A 25,593-nucleotide genomic window follows, 5' to 3' on the forward strand; every position below is an offset into this window, starting at 1 on the left:
CAGTTCAAAATAATTAATAAAATTAAAAGTTTGAACAATCCAAAAGAAAAGTTACTTATTCGAACAAAGAAAAAACCAATAGAAATACTTTGTGGAGACTGTTTCGATAATTATGGTTTACACACATAAAATTAACAATACAAAGGAAAAACTTTATGATAGTATTTATACATACAATATCATCTGTTATATACACACATACAAAATCGGTTGAAAAATAACGTATGCAACTTAATAGTTCGCAACTATTTTCCCTTCACAAAGAAAAAGTTGAACAATACGTGGATTATTTACATAAAATATTTGATTATGCGAAAGAAAAATAAGGAAAACTGATAAAATATCGATATTATTCAAAGTATCGATGTGTAAAAATCATAAAAAAGATACGTGTTTCGAATCGAGTTGATATTTTTTTCGATTTGTGCAAATTTGAACGTCTTACACTAAATAGTGGCAATTTTCAGACGTCGCCTACATAATCCTATTACCAAAATAAATAAAATTGACAAAATTAAGGATATAAAGATTCAACGTAAAAGCGCCAATTGCATTGGCTCAAAAACAAAGAATAAAATAAAGTGTTCGAAACTATCACCAGCTTCACAACTTTTTTTTAGAATGATGACGAATAAACGTTTGCCTAAAAGATCGATCGTAGGCTCTAGGGTCTGTGCACCAGGCTGTGCACCCGGCCAAAATAAGCTATACTATAGTGGTATAATACAAAAAGTTAAAACTCAATCAGTGGGTATTCGTGACAACAATTGCATCATGTTAACTGCCGATACAAAATATTTGGTCCGATTTGACCTTGGACAGGAAATGGTTGGTACCAACGAGTATTTGGGGTCAGAACTAATTGGCCCGGGTTTTCAAAGTGTAATGAATGTACACCTCTCACCGAGACAGCGTGTTTTTATAACGTATAATGGTCGAGAAAGTGTTGCCGAAGTTTTGAGCCATGATTTTATTAAAGACGAAGTATGTGTTCGTATTCCAGCAAACTGCTATGAGGTGAGAATTTTCAACACATTTTCGAAAGATGAGTTCTTTTTTACGTTAGTTTTAAGTTTGAACAAAACTCCCAAAAAAGAATAATGATATAAAATTCACTTTCTCTATTAAAGTACGAATAAATATTTTTCACTTCATTTTCAAGTTTCGAACCAATAATATTTTCTGTGGCAAGTTTGATTTAAGCGTGGTCGAAGGCCATATTACAGTAAAATTATGTACAACATTTGTTTTTATTGAATTTTTATTCATAAATCAATAATGTGTCAAAAAAAAAAAAAAATTCGTCGTTTACAAAGAGAGAAAAAAAATGATACATTTAATCCAATTTTGGTGGATTTAATATAAATATCAAAGAATTAGATATACCATTTTTGAGATCTATGGGGCATGTTTTTCAAAATAGACCATTTGTTGAATATATTTTATCACTACATCTACTAATTTTTCGAAACCAGAGATGGCGCTAGCCCAAGAATTTGGTGAATGTAATGAAGCAGTTGGTTAAATTGATTCAACAAATATCCTCATTACTACCAAAATTCTAAATCTACCAAAAGTTGAATATACCGAATTTTTTCTCTCTGTGTATTGATTAAAAAGAAATATTTATTTCTATAATAATAAAAAAAAAATCGTATTTCCTACACACTTTGCATTCAAAAATACCCAAAAATTATTAATTTCTAGGGGGGAGACACCAAGAATAAATTCCGAATCCACTATATCAACCCTCCGTTTAGCACTACTTTCTGTTGTCATATACGTAGCGCTTGGGTCTGGCCAGACTCACATACATTTTATATGAAAAGTGACGCAATTTATAATCTGTTACCAGTAAAAATCCCCGGATTTGGAAAAATATTTGCTTCAAGATACTGTATGTGGTAGATGGGTTTTTTTGGGACAAAAAAAAGTTCCCCAGATTGATATGGGACTAGATATGACCCTTGGTAATTCTAAGAACCCCAATATTCAGGTGAAATATGACATAAATATTTCTGAATATTAAAGCAAAAAACTATCAATCGATTTTTCTCTCTTTTCCGATGGGAAAATCGCAAAAATAACGAAATTGCACATCCCCTGCACATGTAATCCCTCGAGTGCTCAACTTCCAGAACACTTTGGACCAGGTCGGATCCACCTACTCCACAAGATTCACTTCCAGCTCTTTTCATCTAACTCTCGCGTATAAATCCAGTTTACTCCATATTATTGTATGAGATGAAGCAAATGATTCAATACCATATGATTTCCCAACTTCTAGAACACTTTGGGCCAGGTCGGATCCATCTGCTCCACATGATTAACTTCCAGCCCATATATATCATTTCACTTTCGCATATAAATGCAGTTTACCTAGATACAACAATACCATAACCTATAATATAATATGAGATGAAGTGAGACATGAGCTGGAAGTGAATCACGAATGATCTTGAAACTTTAAAAAGGTTATTTTTAACACAGAAAAATATAATTCTGAAAGAACTAATCTACTGTGTACTTTACTTTCGAAATTCTATTATATATTAGAAATTTCTCGCTATTTTTTACATTTTTCGATGATTTTGTATCAATTTTTTTGTAGCTCAACCATAATAATTCACGCACAATAACGTCTATTTTAGTAGCTAATAAGTTAATAAGTCGGTATCGGGGTTGTGATAATTATCCCAAACCATTCATATGGTCTTCCATTGATTTAATGAAAATAAAATCATCCTATTGAAGAAGATGAGTTCAAAAACTTCGAATTATGTCTTTTTCAAAAGATTCAAAGACTGTTTGAATTTTCTTTCAAACATTTTTTTTCTTAACACGTAGCAGAACTATTGTGTGTTTATGTTTTGTATCCACAAAAATTTTGTCAATCACAGCAGACGGCAGTTCGCGCAAGTGACGAAACCGCCGTAGTGTGAAAAGTCGACTCGCTTTATAATATATAACAATATATATAAATGTAATTTTCAAATCTATACCTTAAAGAATTTTCTCCGCGATTGATGTATGTTTGGAAAGCCCTTGGTCCATAGACGATGAAAAAACAAACGTGTCAAAATTCAAATTTAAAATCATAAATAGTTCATAATGACGCCAATGACCCTAACAATACCTTGAACTAGGGGCTTTCATGTCAATTTTTTTGTAGTAAAATCTTTACTAGGAATTTCCTCAAACTTTCAGAAACTTAGTTTTTTTAGAATAATGTGGGGGGTGAAGCAACAAATTGCATTTTGTTGACTTGAAATTTATTTTGGATTTCTTCCAAAATGTATATTTGCAGTAACTTATTTACCGTGAAAACTTGTGAATCTTACCAAATCAGACCCAATAGAAGTAACTTCTGGTACTGGTCAAGGTTATCCCATTGGCGCATCTTTGTTCATCATGTTTGTGATTGATCTACCATTCGTCGTGACCAATTCATGCATCCTATCATTCGCTGATGATACCAAAATTTCAAAATGTATAAAATCAGAAGGTGACTGCAATCATCTTCAAAGGGATTTGGATCGTGTAGCAAATTACTATGAACGCAATTTATTAAAACTAAACGTTAACAAAACAAAGCTTATATCATATCATCGTGGATCATTGAAATATGAATATGATTACAACGTAGAAGGCGTGCAAATTGAAAGTGTTGAAGTAATGAAGGACTTGGGAGTATTGCTTGATGTGAAGATGAATTTCAAATCACACATCGAGGATGTTGTAGCTAAGGCAAAATCAAGATTGGCTTGGCTAAATTTCTACAGCAGGGATTTTGTCGACCCTTGGACTATTAAGCGATTCTACTCCACGTTTGTATTACCAATCATAGAATATGGATCAGAATTATGGAATCCACACTATAACAATATGTGCAAGAGAATAGAGTCAATTCAAAAATAATTTTTGCTTTTTGCATTGAGAAGAATGTCCTGGAACAGTTATAGACTGCCGAAATATGAACATAGGCTGCTGTTTCTACAAATGATTACTCTTGAGGAAAGACGCAAGATGGCGCAGATTATCCACGGAGATTTGAAGTCAACTTATATTTCGGACAGCTTGAAATATTATGATTCAGCGCATAATACACGTGCAACACCGTTATTAATTTTACCAAATAGAAGGTCTGATTACACAAAATATGAACCAATAAATTATATGCTTGCTTCATTCAACGATTTTTATACCAAAAAAAATGCCAAATAGTGATACTAATTTAATTGATATAGAAGTAAATTTATCTACAGTAAAACTGAGAATAGAAAATTATTTAAAGCAAAATAGATGGTTTCAAAAATATTTTTACATTAGAGATAAAATTATATAAATTATTTCATATTTATATTACTTTGAATAAACCATCAAGACGAAGGAACGCTGTTCGGTGCAGTTATTATTATTATTTTTTTACCAAAATACATAATCCCAGCAAGTTTAAAGAAATGTCAATGCGTATTAATAAAAAAAATAAAATGTCTTACATACGTAAGATGAACTTTTCCGCACTGTGATCCACAAAATTCATTTATAACTTATCTTTTACTTGAATTTGAACTCACGAAAAACTGAATCTGACATTAGTTTTGCGATACACATAATTTTTGACACACTTTTTATATAAAAATTACTTAAAATGGGAATTTTGGAATGGAATCAATCCTTGCATGACGACGTGAAACTTGACACAGGGTATTTTTTCACGAAAAGCCAACATTCTGGAAGTTTGAAAATATTTCAATACAATTTAGGGGTACTTCCCATACAACATTTTCGTTTTTGGGTGAAAAATCCAAAATTTTGTTCGGAAGGTACCCTTTAATATGTATTGAAATGTCTTCAAACTCTCGGAATATTATTTTTGTGTGATAAAAATAACCTGCGCAAAGTTTCAGGTCATTACGATATCATACAGGCATGGCTTCCATAAAAAAATCCAATTTTTTTGAAATATTTGTATGAAAGGTGTGTCGAAATATATTTGTATCGCAAAACTAATGTCATATTCGGTTTTCTCGTACCCAAAAACCCCCCAATACATATTTTTGGATGTTTAAGAATACATTAAATATCAATTTTGGGGGGAAAATTGAATTTTTCCCATGGATGGCCATGGGCATCACACCAGACATGACACGTTACTCTATCAACCAAAGTCGCTCAAAATCTAGTGGTTTCTATTCCTCGGCACCCCCAATCATCCTGTGAAGTCAGATTTTGAATTACTTTTCTGGTTTGAAAGTTATCGTTTTAACAAATTTTTGCGTACAGCGTACAGCGTACAGGGTACCACGCACATACATTCGGACATCGAAAAAACGCTAGATTCGTGTTCCCTGGCTCCTAAAACACCCAGAAAACATGTTTTTTGAGGGTGTTAATTTTTCGACCGATTCCAATACTTTACCTTACACACTAGGTGTGTGCGGAAAAGTAAAATGCCATATAAATTTTTCGATTTTGGAATTTCTTCAAAATTTTAGAATGCGATTTTTTTTTTAGCCTGTGCAAAGTTTCACCATTTAAATATGGCTCTCATACATAGATGATGACTGTTTTTGTTTTTGATTCTGTAGGGGTTTCCTGGAAAAATCCATGGGATCTTGACGATGTCAACAATTTGTACGAAATGAGGATAACATCGTTTTTTTTTTTTGGAAGTCACTTTTTTGGCGAAAATCCCTAGCAAATCGAAAGAATTTTCCCACTTCAAATTGGCTTGCAAATCCAAAAATGACACAAAAATCGTTTTTTTTTTTTTGGAAGTCACTTTTTGAGGTGAAAATCCCTAGCAAATCGAAAGAATTTTCTCGGCCAAAAAAATTAAGAGCAAAAAAAAAGGTCCTCATTTCCAAAAGTGTTGAGGGTTCCTAAAAATATTTTAGGGGGGGTCATCCGATCCCTAGGAACCCTCGTCATCACCTATGCTCTCATACAAAATCTACATTTTTGGTGATTTTTTCAGATTTTATGTAGTATGAAAAATGTATTAAAAATTGGTTGCAAAACTAAAGTCATATTCGGTTTTCTCGTACCCAAAATTCCACCAATACAATATAGAATATCACTTAAAGTGAGTGTTTCATTGAATATCACTTTTGGAAGAAAAATTGAATTTTATTATTCCTCGGCAACCCCATCATCCTGTGAAGTCAGATTTTGAATTACTTTTCTTGTTTGAGAGCTATCGTGTTAACAAATTTACAAAATCCACAATCTTAGAATCGAATTTGGTTTTATAAATGTGAAGAAACAAAGATTTTGATTTTTTCATGAAAATTTCCACCACAGAGAAACCTGGAGATGACGTACAACGTTGAATAAGATAATACCATCAAATTTAAACTTCATGGTTTTTCGGAAATGATTTTGGTAACATCAGAAAACTGGAATATTCAACATCATTTTAAAAAAATTCAGGAAATGTCCATAGAATAAAAAAATGATGTTTTTCATATTGTCTCAAAGGTAATTAAGAGATGAATCCGAAAATGTGGAAACATTTAAAAAATGAAGTACTGTAAAATGGCAAAACGGGGGAATTTTTTGCTTCAGCATTTCCAGATGTCTCCTAAAAATTATTTAAAAATCCCAAAAACACCTTTTACTTTTCCGCACACCTAGTGTAGGAAAGTTATTGTATTTGGCCAAAAAATTAAAGTCACCCCAAAACATGTTTTCTATGCATATTTCATGTAGAAAACACGATTGGAGATGATTTTGGGGCATATTAATGTACGTCGCCGTGTGTGATGTGTCCTGTACACGTGTCCTGTGGCGCCACAAATTGTTAACACGATAAATCTTCTTCCAATAACTCAATTCAAATTCTGACTTTGCAGGATGATTTGGGACGACTGAGAGACGTGCTGATTAGCTTTTGAGTAATATCTGTTGACCGGTGTAATTTTTTTTGGTCCGAATGGAGTACCCACATCCATACATTTTTTGATCATTTTTCAACCATTTTGGTGACACGATGGTTTCCTGCTCAGACATGAAATTCAAGATCTAACTTCACGGGATGATTGGGCACTACGAGGAATAGATCTGGTTTTCAACGACATTGATTGATCGGTGTAAAACTTAGACTCTGAGGACGCACTCATGAGAAAAATGCCTTAAAATGATATTCTTTCAATTTGAACGCTGATATAATGTGTAGTGGGAGGTTTTTTGGCAGGTGAAACCCGAATCTGATGTTATCTTTAAGATGCAATCAATCTTTCACAGACTTTTCATACAAAAATCCACAAAAAATTTCATTTTTGTTTGAAAGAAATGACTTTGTGGTACCGTAATGATGTGAAACTTTGAATAGGCTATTTTTTTGATTGAAATTTCTTTAAACTTCCACTAAATCACACCGATTATTTATTTTGATAAGAAAATTATATTCACAAGTTTTCACGGTGATTTAAGTTACTGCAACCATACATAGACAATAATTTCAGTTTATTCACAAAAATTTCGGTTCCATGCGGAAAAGTCAGCTTGCGTACGTAAACCTCTTTATTTGAAATGGACATAATCATTATGCATTAGATCATTATTAATATAATCATTTTGCCACCGTAATCTGCAAAATGCACCAAAAATGAAGCACCCTAATCCTCATTTTATTCTTCATAATTGTTTGAAACATTTCTGTGAAATTTTGACATTTTCATGTTTTTTCAAAACCTAATCGAAATGCAATTTTTATGATTTGGGCGGTATGACTTACTTAAACACATAATAAAATAGTTTTTTTTAACTCTGCTAAAAAAAATTCCAATTGAGCAAAATTGTCATAAAGAATTATATTTTGAAAAATTGAATTTTCGGGAAGATAGTAGAAGTAGGTCAAATACTGTGCAAGTGTGCAAAAGCCTTGCATATGAAAAAAATACAATATTTATAATACAATATTTATAATACAATACACCTAATTCATACTTTTAAAAATATATTGTATACCATCATGAAAGAATTTACAGAAATTTTTTGAATAAGTAAATAAGTTTGATAGTACACAAAGCTCTTTCACCTATTTTTACTCGAAATTGACAATAAACAAATAAAAGAATGAAGATGTGTGATAAACATTATAGAAATCAAGCTCAGAATCACAACAAATAATACCCGTATATGTTTTTTGGTCAATGTCGAATGTCTGTATAACTTAAATTTAAATAATCCCAGGACATAGATAAATTTAGAAGAATAAACCGAAGTATTTTTTTTGTCAATTGAAAATTCTATATTCGTAGGTATTGCTTCTATGTGCCTTTTACATAGTAAATGTATTGATTCATATACAAAAGTTAGAGCGCGCGCAATGAGTTGCTATTTTAAAAATACATTTGTCTCTTTCATACGCTTCGAAAAATACCTATTTCACTCTTTCTTTCATACATAAAATGGTTTCATGGATAGACTTACACATATGCTTTCGAATATAATATATACATACGTACGTAAGTGTAGAAATATATTGCATGAATAACAGGTTTGTGTGTGTGTACAGATAAAATGGAGATTTCGCTTAGCTCTGTTCTTTTGTATTTTTCCCTGTTGAATTTGAGCTATTATGCTTGTATTATAGCTATCACATTCAATCTGTGCTCAAATGAATTGTGCGCACGATATTTTCATAACTTTTTCAATCATTTGGCATCTTTCATGGCATATGAATGCGTTTCTTCACTTGTGTACCGGTCCAAATACCAAAACAAACCGCAGCAATTTATAAATTATTTGAAACTTGAATTCAGCCTTGCTTTATTCCTGTTTTAGTGATGACATAATTTGAATAGAAAAGTGTTTTGAGTTTTAAATAAGTGAAATATAAATGCAAAGCTAAAATATCTAAATTGTAATAAATGAACCTTCCATTTTTGGTTTAAGACTTTATCAAGCAAACTAACATATTATCAATCAATAAAATCAAATATAATTGAAGTTTATTAGAAGAAAATTGTTTTTTTCAAGAATTGATATTTTACTATGAGAAAGATATATGTGCATACACAATTTTCAAATGACGAGATGATTTATGACCTAATTAAGTTATAAAAAATACAAAGTACAAACAACTGCGGGTAAATTGTTTTTTAATTATTCCTTCATTTTTAGAAAAAATCCTTTTTATACTAATAAAATAATGTGATACGTTAGCACCAAAATAGTGAAAAATCTCAGTTTAAACCTTTGAAAGCCATATTTTTTTATTTGTGAATAAAACAATGATATTTGAATTTATCAACAAAGAAGATGTGGAGAAGTTTTATTGCGACGTCATAAGAAGTTTTGAATAACTACTACGCATAGAAACTTTGTATTGCGTCACAAATAAATGTTAGCTGGCACGTGTATGATATATATTCTGTTTACAAATTTCGCAAAACATGCTAAGTAACGACAACAACAGTTTTGATAAACAAAGTTGTTATTAAATTCATATCTTTTCAAATTTCCCGAAATGTGACAAATAATATCACGAATAACCTTCAAAAACAATGTATTTAGACAAATTGTTTCAATCTGGTTTATATCTATAGAAAAAATACTTATTTTGAACAAATCGCAGAATAATTTCTAACGTAGAAATCAATTAATCTTTTAAACTATGAAAAAAAAATCAGAACGCGAATCGTTGGGTTTTTACATATATCATCTAAAAAAAATTAAAATTTAGTTTGTGTTGAGTATCTAAATTGATGGGATGATATTTATTATAATTTAAAGGTTTAATTAAAGAAATCAAATTCAAAATGGAAAAACCTATAATCAAAGTTGTAATAATAAACTTACGTGAGCGGTTAAATTAAATACAAATGTTAATAAATTTAAATAAAAAATAAAATGTCTTACATCCGTAAGATGAACTTTTCCGCACTGTGATCCACAACATGCATTTATTACGTATCTTTTACCGTAAATATGAATTCATGAGAAAACTGAATCTGATATAAATTTTGCGATACAAATATTTTTTGATAGACTTTTTAATGCCTGTATGATATCGTAATCATGTGAAAATTAGTAGATGTTATTTTTTTCACAAAAAGCTACCCTGTACACTGTACGCAAAAATTTGTTTACACGATAACTTTCAAAGGAGGAATAGAAACCATTAGATTTTGAGCGACTTTGGTTGATACAGTGAAGTGTCATGTCTGGTGTGATGCCCATGGGCATCCATGGGAAAAATTCAATTTTTTTCCAAAAGTCGTATTTAATGTATTCTTAAACACTCAAAAATATGTATTGGGGTTTTTTTGGGTATGATAAAACCGAATATGACGTTAGTTTTGCGAAACAAATATATTTCAACACACTTTTCATACAAAAATTTCAAAAGATTTGGATTTTTGTATGAAAGCCATGTGGAAAAGTTCATGTACGGATGTAAGACATTTTATTTTTTATTGAAATTTCTTTAAACTTGGTGTGATTATTTATTAAACTAAAAACCTCTGACGAGGTGAAGAGCGAGTGACGAAACCAAAATGTGAAACACAAAATTTCTGATATCAATTTAAATAAATGATAGATAATTTTTCTGTGTACAGTGAAAAAAAAAAACTTAATATACATTTGAACATTCAAAACTTTGCAGAAATTCCTTTCTTTTTACTGTCAGTATGGACTGATGACGCAATGCAACGTTCCGAATATACAAATGTATATTAAGTTTTTTTTTTCACTGTACACAGAAAAATTATCTATCATTTATTTTCGTCACAAAATTGATATCAGAAATTTTGTGTTTCACATTTTGGTTTCGTCACTCGATATTCACCTCATCAGAGGTTTTCAATTTAATATCATTAATTTTTTGAGAGTAATTTTCCAGATTAAAGATTCAAAACACCTGAATTTTAATAATTTTGAAATACAGTTAAAATATGGACTTTTAGGTTATGGTCCAAATGTCATAAATTATGGCTCATAATGGGGACGGCCAATTTTCAGTGGTGTATGGTATCCACTTTTTTATCTTTGACTTGGGGCATAAATCGATGAAATTCTCAAAAGAAACTATGGAGTCTTTTTCTAGAAAATATCCGTTATGTCTTATGTGTCCGGCCAGACGGTCAAATTTTGATTTTTGGCCGATTTGACCACCTGAACTTGGGAATTTTAGGTCGCAATTGGCACCATTCGATAGATTACTTTAAGACCTTTCCAATGACTTTAAGACCTTTCCATTTTTGGCCATTTTTGCACTATTGAAGGCCATATCTTGAAAACAAGAATTTTCTGGGATATAAGCTATGCGGCGTTTTTAAGTTTAGACTTGGGCCTAAATTCGGTGAAATTTTCAATGGACCAATGGCCGGTTTTTGCCGTTATGTGTCCGGCCGAACGGTAACTTTTTGGTTTTTGGCCAATTTGGCCACCCCACATTGAATTTTTTGGACCGCAAATGGTACCATTCGATAGCTCACGTCAAGACCTTTCTAACGATATGCATATGTCCGGGGTGTGTCAAGTGGATGTGCCTCGGTGACGGTGGGGGCCAAATGGACGACCAACATGGCGGCCAAATCGAAAAGTGCCGGAACAAAAAAGTCTTAGTTTTTTATGTACTTCACAGAAAGTTTCAAAAAGATCAGAAACAACTACGCAAAATGGTGGACAAACAGATATACCAAATGACTTTTATAAGAAAATATAAACTATTTTTAAAATGCTGATTTTTTTCGAACAGTTTGTTCGATTTCGACGTTTGAGGTATCATTGGAAAGGTATTGAGCTCTAGATTCAGAATATCGATTTTTCAGGTGTCAACCTCATTTAGTGCCATATATGGCCATAAAACTGAATTTTGACCCTTTTCTTGAAAGGACCATATTTTGAAGACAGGTGGACCGATTTTCGAACTTTGATATTTTTTTTTGATCTATGGCCCAAGAACTTTCCAACCATACACGAATCGCGGTTAAAGGCCTTCCAGGTTAGAATTTGGAAATTACGTGTATATATAGCAAGTCGACTTTTCAACACACTAATGTGGTTTCGTCACTCGCGCGTACTGCCGTCCGCTGTGATTTTGATAAGAAAATAATATTCACAAGTTTTCACGGTAATTTAAGTTACTGCAACCATTATTTCAGTTTGCGTTCCATGCGGAAAAGTCAGCTATGTACGTAAGCTAAAGCTGCGTACGTAAGCCTCTTTTTTCGACCGATTCCAATACTTTACCTTACACACTAGGTGTGTGCGGAAAAGTAATAATTGTAGCTAGTACGTTTGAAATTTTTAATGTAGTGACTACATAACTTTATTAAGACATGTAAAATGTGATGTATAAGATACAACATGTAGCATATGATGTGTTACAAGTTGACGCGAATTTGTAATCAAGACTCTTGATTTAAGAGTATCATAACATCATTACATTAACCCTCTACAGAGACAGCACACTCTATATATGTTAGAATTGGTCTCACAAACATATGTGCAAGTTTCAGTGCTCTAATGTACCGGCAACATGTGCCTCAAACGTCTTGAAGATTTTCTGTCGACACAGATCGTTACACATTTCAAACAACTTTTTTTCGACAAAACTATATAATAAAAATGTGTATTGGGGGGGGGTTTTGTGGCACAAGAAAACCGAATCTAGCATAAGTTTTGCGATAAAAATACGTTTTAAGACACATTTTTAACAAACATCTGAAAAAATCACAAAAAATGAGGATTTTGTATGGGAGCTATACCTATATGATATCGTAATGAGGTGAAACTTTGCACAGGCTATTTTTTCACAAAAAAAAACATTCTCGCTCTGGAAATGAGTATTTGGGGGTTTTTTGGCATGAAAAGACCGAATCTGACGCTTTTTCTGCTATAAAATTCAGTTTGAATACACTTACCACACGTTGACATTTTTGGTCATTTTTGGATACTTTTTGTACGGTAAGTGTATTCAAACCAATTTTATAGCAAAAACAGCGTCATATTTGGTCTTTTCATGCCCAATACTCATTTTCAGAGCGTTTGAATGGATACCAATTTTACTTCAAAATGTGACTTCAGAGGGATAACCAAATATTTTTTTTTAAATGACTCAATTTTCTTTTAAACTAATTGTGTGGCTTAACTTGAACCGTACTACAACGCTTGATAGGTATCCCCTCTGGGGTATTGCATGAATTCAAAATGTTACTAGGGTATAAACAGCCAATTTTGGTTTTCCGGAAAACTCTCCATGAAAATTGTGGAAAATCCTGACGTGTTAGAGAAAAACGAGTGATGTCATTGAAATCAGCATACCCAAATTATGTAAAACCTGCTGGTCCCGTTTCTGTCGCATTTTTAAAGTTTAAAAATGACACACAGTGTAATGAGCATCACCTTATTTAAGAAGCTTTTTAAAATGAAAGAAGCCATAAGAAAACCAAAATTTATTGCCTAAAACGATAAAAAATAAAATTCACATATAGTTGGCGCTGCATTTCTTGCAAACTTGTTTTCCGTTGCAACGCACTATGTGGAAAGTATACGCTTATTTCATAGAATGTAGCGCCAAATATGGCTAATTTTATTTTTTTTATCATTTTAGGCAGTAATCTTATCTCTTCTTTTACTTTTCCGCACACATCGAGTGTGTAAGGGAGTAGATATCGGTCGAAAAATTAAAGAACCTTAAAAACGTGTTTTCGGGGTGTTATCCAGCCAAGAAAACCGAATCAGCCGTTTTTTCGATGCCCGAATGTACGGAGCCCGAATATGTTCGATTGTTCGTTTCTTTCCTTAATGAATTTGTTTATATAAACAATAATTCCGACCAAAAATAATTCCGATCGGAATTATTTGCTATAAAACCAACAATGTGCAAAGTTTCAGCTCATTACGATATCATACAAGCATGGCTTCTTCTTTTGGAATTCCGATCGGAATTATTTGCTAGAATACCAACACTCAGGCTATTTTTTTTCACACAAAAATACCACTCCAAGAGTTTTAAGACATTTCAGCGCGAAATTTCAAAATTAGATTCATAAGTTTTCACTGTGATTAAGTTACTGCAACAACACATTTTGGGAAAAAATCCTATATTTGAAGAAATAACTTTTCACTTATAACCAGCGATACGAACCGAAACCGAACCATTTTTTTTGGTTTCACATGGTTTCTACTGCAAATCGCAGTCTGCGATGAGCTGTACTGTGTGCATACCATCAACGATGTACACTCAAACATTCAAAGCATCGTCATTCACGTATACATAGTTGAATGTATGTTCGCCATACAAACCATTTTCGGAACGTTCCGCTTGCTCCGTTTCGTTCAATACAAAAATGAAACCAATTCAAGATACCGCTCTGAACTCGGTTTGTATGAGAAATGTCAAACCGGTTCGCATCGTTCCTTATTTTTTTTTGAAAATCGCTTGCTCAACGCAAAAAGAACTTGGTAAAAATTAGATAGTCAAGCTTATATAATATGAGCAAATTTGTTTGAGAACTACTTCTACGATGTTCTTATGTATTTATATATATTTTGTTATACATTTCAGCAACCCATCGAGCTTAAAAAAAAATTGGAAGAGGTACGCTTATTGGAATCCAGGCGTTCTGCTCGATTGGCTGATTCTGACACAGATTTCGCGAAATTGGCTGACATGGCTAATGACCGACGTCGTGCATCGAATTCTATTGATGTTCCCCTCACACTTTCACAATATGGGTAAGTATATTTTCTGCACAGCACAATTATAGGAATTATACTACCATTAAAAATCAGACTTGACGACTGTAGCAACTTCTAGGCGATGGTAAAATGATTTATTAAAAATCAAAATATATAAAATGTCCTACATCCGAAAGATGAACTTTTCCGCACTGTGATCCACAACATGCATTTATTACGTATCTTTTACCGTAAATATGAATGCATGAGAAAACTGAATCTGATATAAGTTTTGCGATACAAATAATTTTTGATAGACTTTTCAATGCCTGTATGATATTGTAATCATGTGAAAATTTGCAGATGTTATTTTTCTGATACAAAAAGCCAGCATTCTGAAAGTTTGAAGAAATTTCAATACAATTGAGTGGTATCTTCCATACAAAATTTTCGTTTCTGAGCAAAAAATCCAAAATTTTGTTGGGGAGGTATCTCTATTATGCATTGAAATCTCTTCAAACCCTCCGAATAATATTTTTTTGTGTGAAAAAAATATTTTGTGCAAACTTTCAGCTCATTACGATATCATACAGGCATGGCTTTCATACGAAAATTCAATTTTTTTGAAATTTTCGTATGAAAAGTGTGTCGAAATATATTTGTATCGCAAAACTAATGTCATATTCGGTTTTCGCGTACCCAAAAACCCCTCAATGTGTATATTTTTGAGTGTTTAGGTATACATTAAATATCACTTTTGGAAGAAAAATTGAATTTTTCCCATGGATGGCCATGGGCATCACACCAGACATGACACTTCATTCTATCAACCAAAGTCGCTCAAAATCTAATGGTTTCTATTCCTCGGCATCCCGAATCATCCTGCGAAGTCAGATTTTGAATTACTTTTCTGGTTTGAAAGTTAGCGTGTTAACAAATTTTTGCGTACAGGGTACAGGGTACAGGATACAGGGTACAGGATACAGGGTACCACGCACATACATTCGGACATCAAAAAACGCTAGATTCGTGTTCCCTGGGTCCTAAAACACCCAGAAAACATGTTTTTAAGGGTGTTAATTCTTCAACCGATTCCAATACTTTACCTTACACACTAGGTGTGTGCGGAAAAGTAAAATATGTCTGACGTTAATATTGCCATTAAAATTATTTTTGAAACACTTTTCATACAAAAGTAAAAAAAAAATGGATTTTTCTATGAGAATCATGCCTGTATGGTATCGTGAAACTCTGCACAGATTATTTTTTTCTGAAAGTTTGAAGAGATTTCAATCAAAATTATGAGTACCTCCATACAAAATATTCGTTGAGCCAAAAATTGAAAATTTTGAATGGAAAGTACCCCTAATTTTGATTGAATTCTCTTAAAACTTTCAGATAGTTATTTTTTTGTGTAAAAAATAGCCTGTGAAAAGTTTCACGTCATCACGGTAGCATAAAAGCATGGCTCCCATACAAAAATTTAATTTTTCGCGATTTTTTCAGAGAAACTCTGTTAAAACTTTACAGTGCTACCGCATCGCACCGAGCACTCTCGGGGAGCAGCATATAACTCAATGTATAGTGAGCGCTACAGGTCACCGAGTCGCTAATGTGAGTTGCAAACAACACTCAACTAGAAAACTGAGTGAGTAGCTACTCGCTCAAGTCGAAATTTTTTTTCGTCTTTTCGACTCTATTTTTGCTGTTACTGGGCAATGCCCAGTGGGCATGTTTATATGAAACTCTCGGAGACTCGGTATAGTGCACAAAAAAGTGAATTTTTTTTTTCGTATTTTTGACTGTATTTTTGCTAGCACAAGGCATGTTTATATGAAACTCTCGAAAACTCGGTATAATACAAAAATATTTGAAAAAAAAATCAATATTTTTGTGTATTGTACCGAGTCTCTGAAAGTGTCATATAAACATGCCTAGTAACAGCAAAAAGATGTCGAAAAGACGAAAAAAAATTCCCTTTTATCAGTAGTAGTGAGTTGCTCTCGCACTTGTTCGGTGAGTGGACAAGCGCACCGTGCATTCGAAAACTCAGCACATTGAGTTACGTATCGCGTTGAGCGTGCGTTTTATAAGCACTGAAACTTTATTTTATCTGAAATCTAACGCTGTATTCGGTTTTCTTGCCAAAAAACCCCCCAGTACATATTTTTGAGTGTTTAAGTCTACATAAAGTATGACTTTTCGACAAAAATTGGACTTTTTTCCCACAACAACCATGCTCAAAACGGCCTGATTCTGGTTCTCTGACCTCAGAAACGTTCAGAAAACATGTTTTTGAGATGTCGTAAATTTTGACCCATTGCAATACTTTCCTCTAACACACTTAGTGTGTGCGGAAAAGTAAAAGAGAGGAATTTCTGCTACGTTTTGAATATAAAAATGTATATTAAGTTTTTATTCACTCTACACAGACAAATTATTATCTACCAACTGTTTTCGTCACAAAATTCATATCAGAAATGTTATGTTTTAAATTTTGTTTTTGTCACTGGTAAGAACCAGTGGTGAAGACACCACGATAGATGTTTTTTATTTGTTGAATGCTTATGAAATAATTATAACCAATAAAGAGTCTTACAGGAGTAAGACGAACTTTTCCGCACGGTGGTAGATGCGTATTCTACTAAGCTATATATATTCGGCATCGAAATATTCTTTAATTTAATAGCAGAAGTACTCGCAAAAGATTTTTCACACTATCATGATGAACTCATTTGTAAGACATTTGAAATTATTCTATTTTCTAACAAAACACTATAAAAAATATGTCTGACGTTAATTTTGCCATAACAATTATTTTTGGAACACTTTTCATAACTAAAGTCACAAAAAATTTGGATTTTTGTATGGGAGCCATGTCTCTATGCTACCTTAATGAAATAACATTCGGAGGGTTTGGAGAAATTTCAACCAAAATTAAGAGTACCTCCCATACAAAATATTCGTTTTTGAGCCAAAAATTTTGTATGGGAGGTATCCCTAATTTTAATTGAAATCTCTCAAACTTTCAAAATGTTATTTTTTTTGTGTAGTTTTTCACGTCATTAATGTAGCATATAGACATGGCTCCCATACAAAAATTCAATTTTTTGTGATTTTTTCAAACGGACTCTGTTAAAACTTGATTGTATCTCAAAATTAACATCGGATTCGGGTTTCTCGTGCCATAAAACCCCCCAATACATATTTTTGATTGTTTAAGTCTACATTAAGTATGACTTTTGGACGAAAATTGGACTCTTTTTCATAGGTATCACTCCAGGCATGAAATTTTTTTCATCAACCAAAGTCGCTCAAAATCCAATGATTTCTATTCCTCGCGACCCCCTATCATCCTGTACAGTCAGATTTTGAATTAAGTTTCTACGATGAGCGCAATCTTGCTAACAAATTTTGCGTACGACGTACAACGTATGTATGACGTACAGATTAACAAAAACCATGTTTAAAAATGCCAAGTTCGGGTTCTCTGACCTCAGAAACGTCCAGAAAACATGTTTCTGAAGTTTTGACCGATTACAATACTTTTCACCTTACACTATGTGTGCGGAAAAGTAAAAACCCGGGGAAAATTTTCTAAATTTACAACAAGGGGGTAGAAACCATAATACCCTCCTCCGTCATGTCATCAAGTAAATTAAAAATTACCTACTTCGTATATATATATGAAAAGCAACAATAGATGACAAGCAACATTGACAGCACCACCATTGATGTGGTTGGCATTTAAACCAAAAATGGCACAAGTTTGGTCATTTACAATTAACCATAGTGAAGTTGCTACGATACTTAGCTTTATATCTGGAAATAGTCTAGTTTTTATTCATAGTATTTTTAAATACTTGTTAGAAATACAGACTCTAATTTAAATAACTATTTCATATGTAACAGTCATGTCTATTTAAAAATTAAAATATAAGTTCGGAGTTCCACATTATTCATATTTTATATTTATATTTATTTGATAAAAACGACCATCTTGGTTTAGATCCCGTAAAAGGCGACCTTCATTTTCTCATGATGGCGATCTGTTCTTGAATGGACTACGTGACGATGAGCAGATGAATGAATGTAATGCTGCATTAGTACTAATGAGCTTATCAGGATCACCGCACTCACCACGTCCTTGGATGCTTGGTTCGAGTCCTGCAAGCAACAGCAGTGGTTCTTGGACTTCATGTAGCGATGATTTAAATGAGGAAAATATTAATACATTACCTCAAAATTATGTCAATGCCAATGCAATGGAAACTTATCAAAACGTAAAGAATAACGCAAGACCTATACAGAACAGCTTAAATAATCACAGTAAAATACAAACAAATCGCCTGAGAACAGCTTCATTGTCCACGTCTGATGAGGGCATTGTAATGGATTATAACGATGAAACGCCGCGAAAACGAAAGGTTGGTACAAAAGTATTCTACAATTTACACCTGGATAAAAATCCTGAATGTCAGGAAACTGAACATTCTCATTTAATTCTGGGTAAAGGTTCACATACACATATATGATTGACAGTCAGCATTTTTTGTATGGCGGTGTTACATTTCAATAAACTCTCAGAAGAAGACTCACATTCATTCTCGGACATTCATATAAAGAAAATATTTTCGAGTCAACAAATGATGGATGCATACAACCATTTGTTTTTGGTTTTTCCTTTTTCCACATATTTCTATTTATTTATTTGGAAAGTGATATTCGATGACATTTTTCCGAAGCATTAAAAAAAATAGTAATAGAAAAACAACACCAAATCTTTATTTTCTATTCCGAATTATAATTTGGGAATTTCGCTATATTTTTTAGGCATAGCGTATGTACTGATGATATTTGGGTAAAAAATATATATTCTTCATCATATTCTTTATGTACAATATATAACGTTGCCATAGCAATGACCTATATATTTCAAGAAGTATGTATCTATAATGAAAATGGGGTTACCTCTATTGCGCTTGTTCCATCGATCTAGTTTTGTTATTTATATATGACCTAGATTAAATGAATTTTCCAGGACAACAACTTTTGTATTTTTTTTTTTTTTAATTTATATTAGTTATTCCCTTTGAAACAGTTGATTCAAACATTTCGAAACAAGCACGAATATCTAGTTTATCAATCACCCTGCACTATTCTTTATGTGTTCCACTAACCTGTATATAATGCAACATACTCAATTTATGTTTATATACCGGTGCCCTGAAAAATTGAGTTGTGTCAAGGAATTCAACTTATTACTTACTTATTGGATCAATATAAAACAGTTTTTGTACCAAAAACAATTTTCTGAATGTATTTTCAAGATTATGAACGTTTGAATGGTTTTTAATTTTTTTAAATTAGAATGGTATACATTTTTCTTTTTCAGATTAATACCACTCTCTTTAAATGCACATGGAAGAAATGTAGCATAATACATAAAACTGTTGACGAAATCGAAAATCATGTTCGTGAAGTACATCTTGGGTAAGTCTGGATTATATTTATTTAGCATTTCAAACTTCAAACTTCAAATGATATTTGCAATATCGCTTCGAATTGTCTGAACAAAATTGTCTTACTTGGGATAAAGAATGCTGAAAAATATATCAGAATATGCATAAATTGCGATGATTTTGATATCCAAAATATTTGATTCTACCAAGCACTCAGTTTCACGAACATTATTTCAAAAAAAGTAAAGGTCATTAATTCTTGTCATGATTATAAATATTTTATTTTTAAAGTAAAGAGAGATTACACATTAATTTTAACTTCCAGATATTATTTTATAAGAGCTAAAATTTTTGCATTTCTGAAATTGAAATCTCAATTAATTTTTCAGACACATATCAAAAGATGTTTCTTATATTCACTTTTTAATAATACAATATGCCAAAACACCAACTTAAATCAAAACTTTTGAAGAAAAAATATATAAAAGCACATTTCAATATTTGACCAAGTGCGTATTTAATACTACTATCATTATAATATTTTTTGTGGAATTTTTTTAACTTGAAGGTAATCACCGTTTTCATACATCAGCACATTTTGAGATTTAAATGGAAAATGTTTTTATTATTAACTTCAAAAGTATTGATTGCATGTGCATAATTTGCAAGTCTCTGTATGTTTTTAAATTTCCTGAATAGAATGGAACAGTTTTATTAAAAAAAAGCTAGATAGAAGATGAAATTAACATTTGGAATCCCAAGCTTTTATGCGCGAGAATTCTTCTTTAATCATCATCATATTTTATTTATCGAAGGAAAAAGATAACTTTTGAGAAAAATATTTTGAAACAATTCTTATCAAAAAATCCTGCTAAAGATCCTCTTTTACAAATAATTGTTTTCCTTGATTCATATTTCTTATTGATAATAACTTCTAGGTTTCATTCACAATATGATTTATGACAAACACATGTACATTTGATTAATAGTTAAAAATTTGAGTACCGTTTCGATTTGCTTGTTGCGTGTCCAAATGTGACCAATATGCTTCCGATGGAGATTGTGTTGTTGTCCCATGTGGTGGCTGTGTAGGAGCCCCCGTATAACGAAAATAGGGATTCTTCAAGTCCAAAGTATTTGATGAAGCTGTGTTTGTACCTAAGGTTGATACAAAAATGGAAACTAATCAATAAGCAATGGAACAGAATGGAAAACCGGAAAAAGAATCGAATGAATGGATGAATGATTGTAGAGTAATGGAATAGTTATTTTTAAGTATGCCTGTGTTTGTACCTTCAACACGCAGAGTTATGGTTACGTCGTAGCTTTGACGTTTATTTGCTACCAGTAAGGCTTGACCTGTTATGGTTTGACCTTGTCTTACGTAAATAGGGTTTTGAAGTAAGCAGCGAACTTGATACCAATGTGTTAAGGGGGATATAGGTGATGTTGATAACCAAATCTGTTGCGTGGATCCATTAAATGCAACATCAAACCAGAAAGCTAATCCATGACAAATCCCTGTTTGCAACGCTTGAAATTGCAAAGGAATATCTGTTAGGAAAAAATTCATTAGTTGACTTTTAATAAAACAAAAATGTTTTAATAAAACCGAAACCAATTTACCAATTAGATGAAGGTCAGTTTCCTTTGCCATTGAAAAATTAACAGAATGTTTAATAGATTTACTAATGCAAATTCGAATATCAAATGTATCCACAACGGGTTGACGAAAATATTCTTGCATCGCTTCTTCATGCAATGTAGTTAAATTTACTCCATGAAAAGATTTCTGATACCTGAATAACATAAATATTACCTACCATAAATATTTGCACATTATTCGATTATTATTATTGTACTTCTCACCAGAAATTGGCTTTGTTATATTGTTCCATGTATAGTGCTTCGTCAGTAAATGGAGCAATGTGTAGGTCCCCTTCGCTTGGAAACATTTTACCATCTGGTTTCAGCCACTTGCGAGCATGTAGATATGTTTCTAGCATTCGTTCATTATACAACATATAACCCATAGGCTCAGATATAATTACATCCACCATCTGAGGTAGTTCCACTTCTTCAATTTTGCCAGGAATAACTACAATCCGATCGTCCATCTGATTGGCTCTAACCAATTGTTGTGCAAAATTTGCCATATTACTGGCCTCAATGGCATATACTTTCGAAGCACCAGCCTGAACAGCAAAAAATGATAAAATACCCGATCCGGCACCAACATCAAGAATAATTTTTCCATTGAAATCAATTGAATTTCCCAAAATTGCTTTTTGGTATGTGCTAGTGCGCACATAATCTTGCATCATATTTTGTTGTTGGCTTAGATATCCATAAAATTGAAAATACTGTGACGCAGAAGATTCTTCTGTTCGCATTGAAAAAACAGATTGAGGTTTTTTCACTCTACTTAAACATTGACGAAATTTTTGTGAGTCTATGATTAGGAAAAATGAAAATAAATATTCCAAATTGCTCAACACAAAAAAATATTAAATTACCTGTATGAGATTCAAACTTTACGCATATTGTTTCGAATTCGAAATTTATTATGTGACTTAGGTCGCCAAAATTAGCTGAATTAGTTTCATTGGTGATTAAGTATTGAGCACAAGAATTCACATCTTCATCTAAAAAAATTTAATAAATATATAACAACAGTTTTACGATTAGTTTTCATAAAAACTTATCATATAAAATAGTTGAAACTTCAAATGACAATTAAATCGTTTGAATCTGATTAATATTATTTCAGAAGTTCGAATTTTTTCAATACAATTTAAATACTTTGAATCAATACTATACTGATCAATTTGTTTTTTATAAAAACTGATTTTTAAACTTCTTATTTACCAGTAAACATTTTCACAACCATCCCTTGTAAGTCGTATTCACAGATTAAATTTATGTTTCGGCCAAATTTGTCGGAAAGGTCCCCATTTTTCTGTACCACAAATATACGTGTGGACCTCAAAATATCATCCACCATGTTTAAATTTTGAGGAACCATATTTTATTTTATATAATTTAATATGTCAAGAAATCAACTAGTTTTAAATTATATATATTAATTAAAAGCTATAAAAAATGCAATTTTTCACAAACGCTAAAAGACACAAATCACCATCAAAAAATGATGGAAAACTCAACTTAATATAAAATGCCACTCTCTTTAACTGTCTCGCTGTTCTACGACTCTCTTTTTTTCTTGCTCATGACATTTCGAAACCATAACTTAGTATTGTTGATGCTTTTACGTAAAACCGTTGATAGGTTTTAAATGTGAATGGAGACGGATTACCTATATACATTTTTTTTGAATAGGGTGCAGAAATCACGAAATATTAACGTTAACGATGACGACGATGATTTTGATGATAACTTAAGCGATGATGCAGTTCCAGACGAAGCTTTTTACTATACAGAAATTGAAGCTGAAATTGAAGCTGAGGACTTCAATGTAAAATCTCCAAATCCACCATCTCCACCAACTTTAAGTCATCGAGATATGGCCAGACCACCACACGAAGATCCAGAATATCAAAGACGTTTGGTTGGAAATATGAGGTAAAATATTTAATTTTTTTATACATTTTTTTCTGAAAGTATTTTATTTTTAAATTTTATAGACAAGGTTTACTAACAATGTCACAATCGGTAAAACCTCCATTGCCCAATGCAGCTGGAGCCATTAATATTCCAAATTCACCTTTAGCTCATCACAACTATACATGGGCTCAACAGAATTCGGTAAGAATAAAGTTTATATTGAATTAACACTGTAAATTGATTTATATGATTATTCTAATAATGTATTTTATTGAAGCTGTCACCACAAAAGCATGTACGCCTATCACCTCGTCCATCCACCTCGTATGCTCCATATCCTTCGCCAACTTATACAAGTGCAATCGCAGCAGCTCAACACAATGTGAATATTGCCTTGGGTTTACAAAATAACTATGGCACTACAAATGGATCAAGCATTCGGGGATCGGGAAGTATTACTATTATCAATAATAGTAATTCATCGATTCATCACTCTCAATCGTTGCACACTTCAAACCATTTGCAACAGGTAAATTTTTCAAATACCTTAGTGAAAATAATCATACAAATCTGATTTGTATATTACAAAGTATTAAAAAAGTATAAGTATTAAATTATTTTGATCCCAATTTTTTAAGTATAATGTTTCTGAAATTCTATTTATTTTTTTGATTTTAAAATCTATTTAGCCACAACATTCGGATATTTTGAATCTATCGCACAGTGCACCATCAACGTCAGCTTCGATAGCTGCGAATATTCATCGCTCACAGTTATCGCCAAATCGTCGACCACGAGGTGAAAATAAGAAATGTCGTAAGCAATATGGAATGGAGAAAAAGGAGTTGTGGTGTACTCAGTGCAAATGGAAGAAGGCTTGTAGTCGATTTGGTGACTGAAAACGACCAAAATCGTCACCGTCTAATACGAGCGGAAGGGCGATAATCTAAAATTATTATGACGATTTAATCTTCGTTTAAAAATTTATCATAACCACTTAAAAATAAGATAATACTCAATAGAACAAACCGTATTTTTGGTTTTTCCTTTATGCCTGATTTTTTTTAATGTTGACTGTACCAAGTATTTATTGCTTCGAAGAACCAGTGCAAATTTATAGTTGACCGCCGTTGAATTAAAAAATGCACAAAATTTCAGTTTTAAATTAATGTCTTAACTTCACAGCGCCAAGATTTTGTTTATCCAACCATGAATATATACAAAGTGCCCGTATAACTCATTTTATTTAGTTTTGAGCACTATAATAGTCATTACAAATGACACTGCAAATAATAATAATGATAATGTAAATATTTGAAATTCTTTTTATGGCGTATTTGCGCCAAGGGAAGAACATCGCAATAAGAAATTTTAATTATTTACATTAACATGCATAATTTATTTTAGCTTTTATAAATGAAAAAAAGATATATTTTTTTTAATATTATGTTATTATTTATTATTGAGTTAATGGCACTATTGACAAAAGTGTTTGGTTCTGGGGTTATCCAGATAACAAGGTCAGTTTGGAAGGAGGAAGACCATGCATAATAAGAAATTTCTGATTATGAAAATCTGTAAACCTTTTTAGCATGAAAAATAAAGTAAACAAGTTTTTTCGTTATAATTTAAAACTCTCAATTCTATCTGAAAGGCTAAACATTAGCTACCTATCTAGTTGCGACTAATATGTTATCAACTTCTATTATATATTTTCAATTAAATACTACCAGTAGAATATTTCCATATGCATTTGGCTGAATTTACTCGTTATTGAAATTTAAATCAAATGCAAAATTTTCTTCAAATATTTTTTGGTTTTCTGTAAAAATCTGTTCAACTGTTCCTTCAACGTTATATTGATATTTGAATATCTATGTACAATTACATAAAATAAAATACTATTATTTATTCAAAATATAACATA

General features: G+C 32.0%; 2 protein-coding genes across 3 annotated transcripts; one reads left to right on the forward strand and one right to left on the reverse strand.

Moving 5' to 3' along the window:
• On the forward strand, window positions 1–25,593 carry LOC116345584 (zinc finger protein 704). 2 transcript variants are annotated; one of them, XM_031775027.1, is made up of 8 exons: window positions 1–1,017; window positions 14,528–14,697; window positions 18,650–19,067; window positions 20,036–20,133; window positions 23,442–23,684; window positions 23,747–23,867; window positions 23,944–24,195; window positions 24,356–25,593. In XM_031775027.1, the coding sequence occupies exons 1-8, from the start codon at window positions 622–624 to the stop codon at window positions 24,563–24,565; spliced, it is 1,908 nt and encodes a 635-aa protein (XP_031630887.1). In that variant the 5' UTR covers window positions 1–621; the 3' UTR covers window positions 24,566–25,593. The 2 variants fall into 2 exon arrangements, with proteins under 2 accessions (XP_031630887.1, XP_031630888.1); XM_031775028.1 differs by lacking the exon at window positions 1–1,017 and adding an exon at window positions 8,592–9,098 and having other exon boundaries at window positions 24,356–25,293.
• Window positions 20,845–23,304, reverse strand: LOC116345585 (histone-arginine methyltransferase CARMER). Its single transcript, XM_031775029.1, has 6 exons — window positions 22,971–23,304; window positions 22,619–22,747; window positions 21,972–22,554; window positions 21,729–21,901; window positions 21,396–21,656; window positions 20,845–21,260 (listed from the first exon to the last, which is right to left on the reverse strand). The coding sequence occupies exons 1-6, from the start codon at window positions 23,125–23,127 to the stop codon at window positions 21,085–21,087; spliced, it is 1,479 nt and encodes a 492-aa protein (XP_031630889.1). The 5' UTR covers window positions 23,128–23,304; the 3' UTR covers window positions 20,845–21,084.

The sequence above is a fragment of the Contarinia nasturtii genome, unplaced genomic scaffold (assembly GCF_009176525.2).
Source record: "Contarinia nasturtii isolate CC-2019 unplaced genomic scaffold, AAFC_CNas_1.1 Cnas_scaffold_1366, whole genome shotgun sequence".
Taxonomy (NCBI): Eukaryota; Metazoa; Arthropoda; class Insecta; order Diptera; family Cecidomyiidae; genus Contarinia; species Contarinia nasturtii.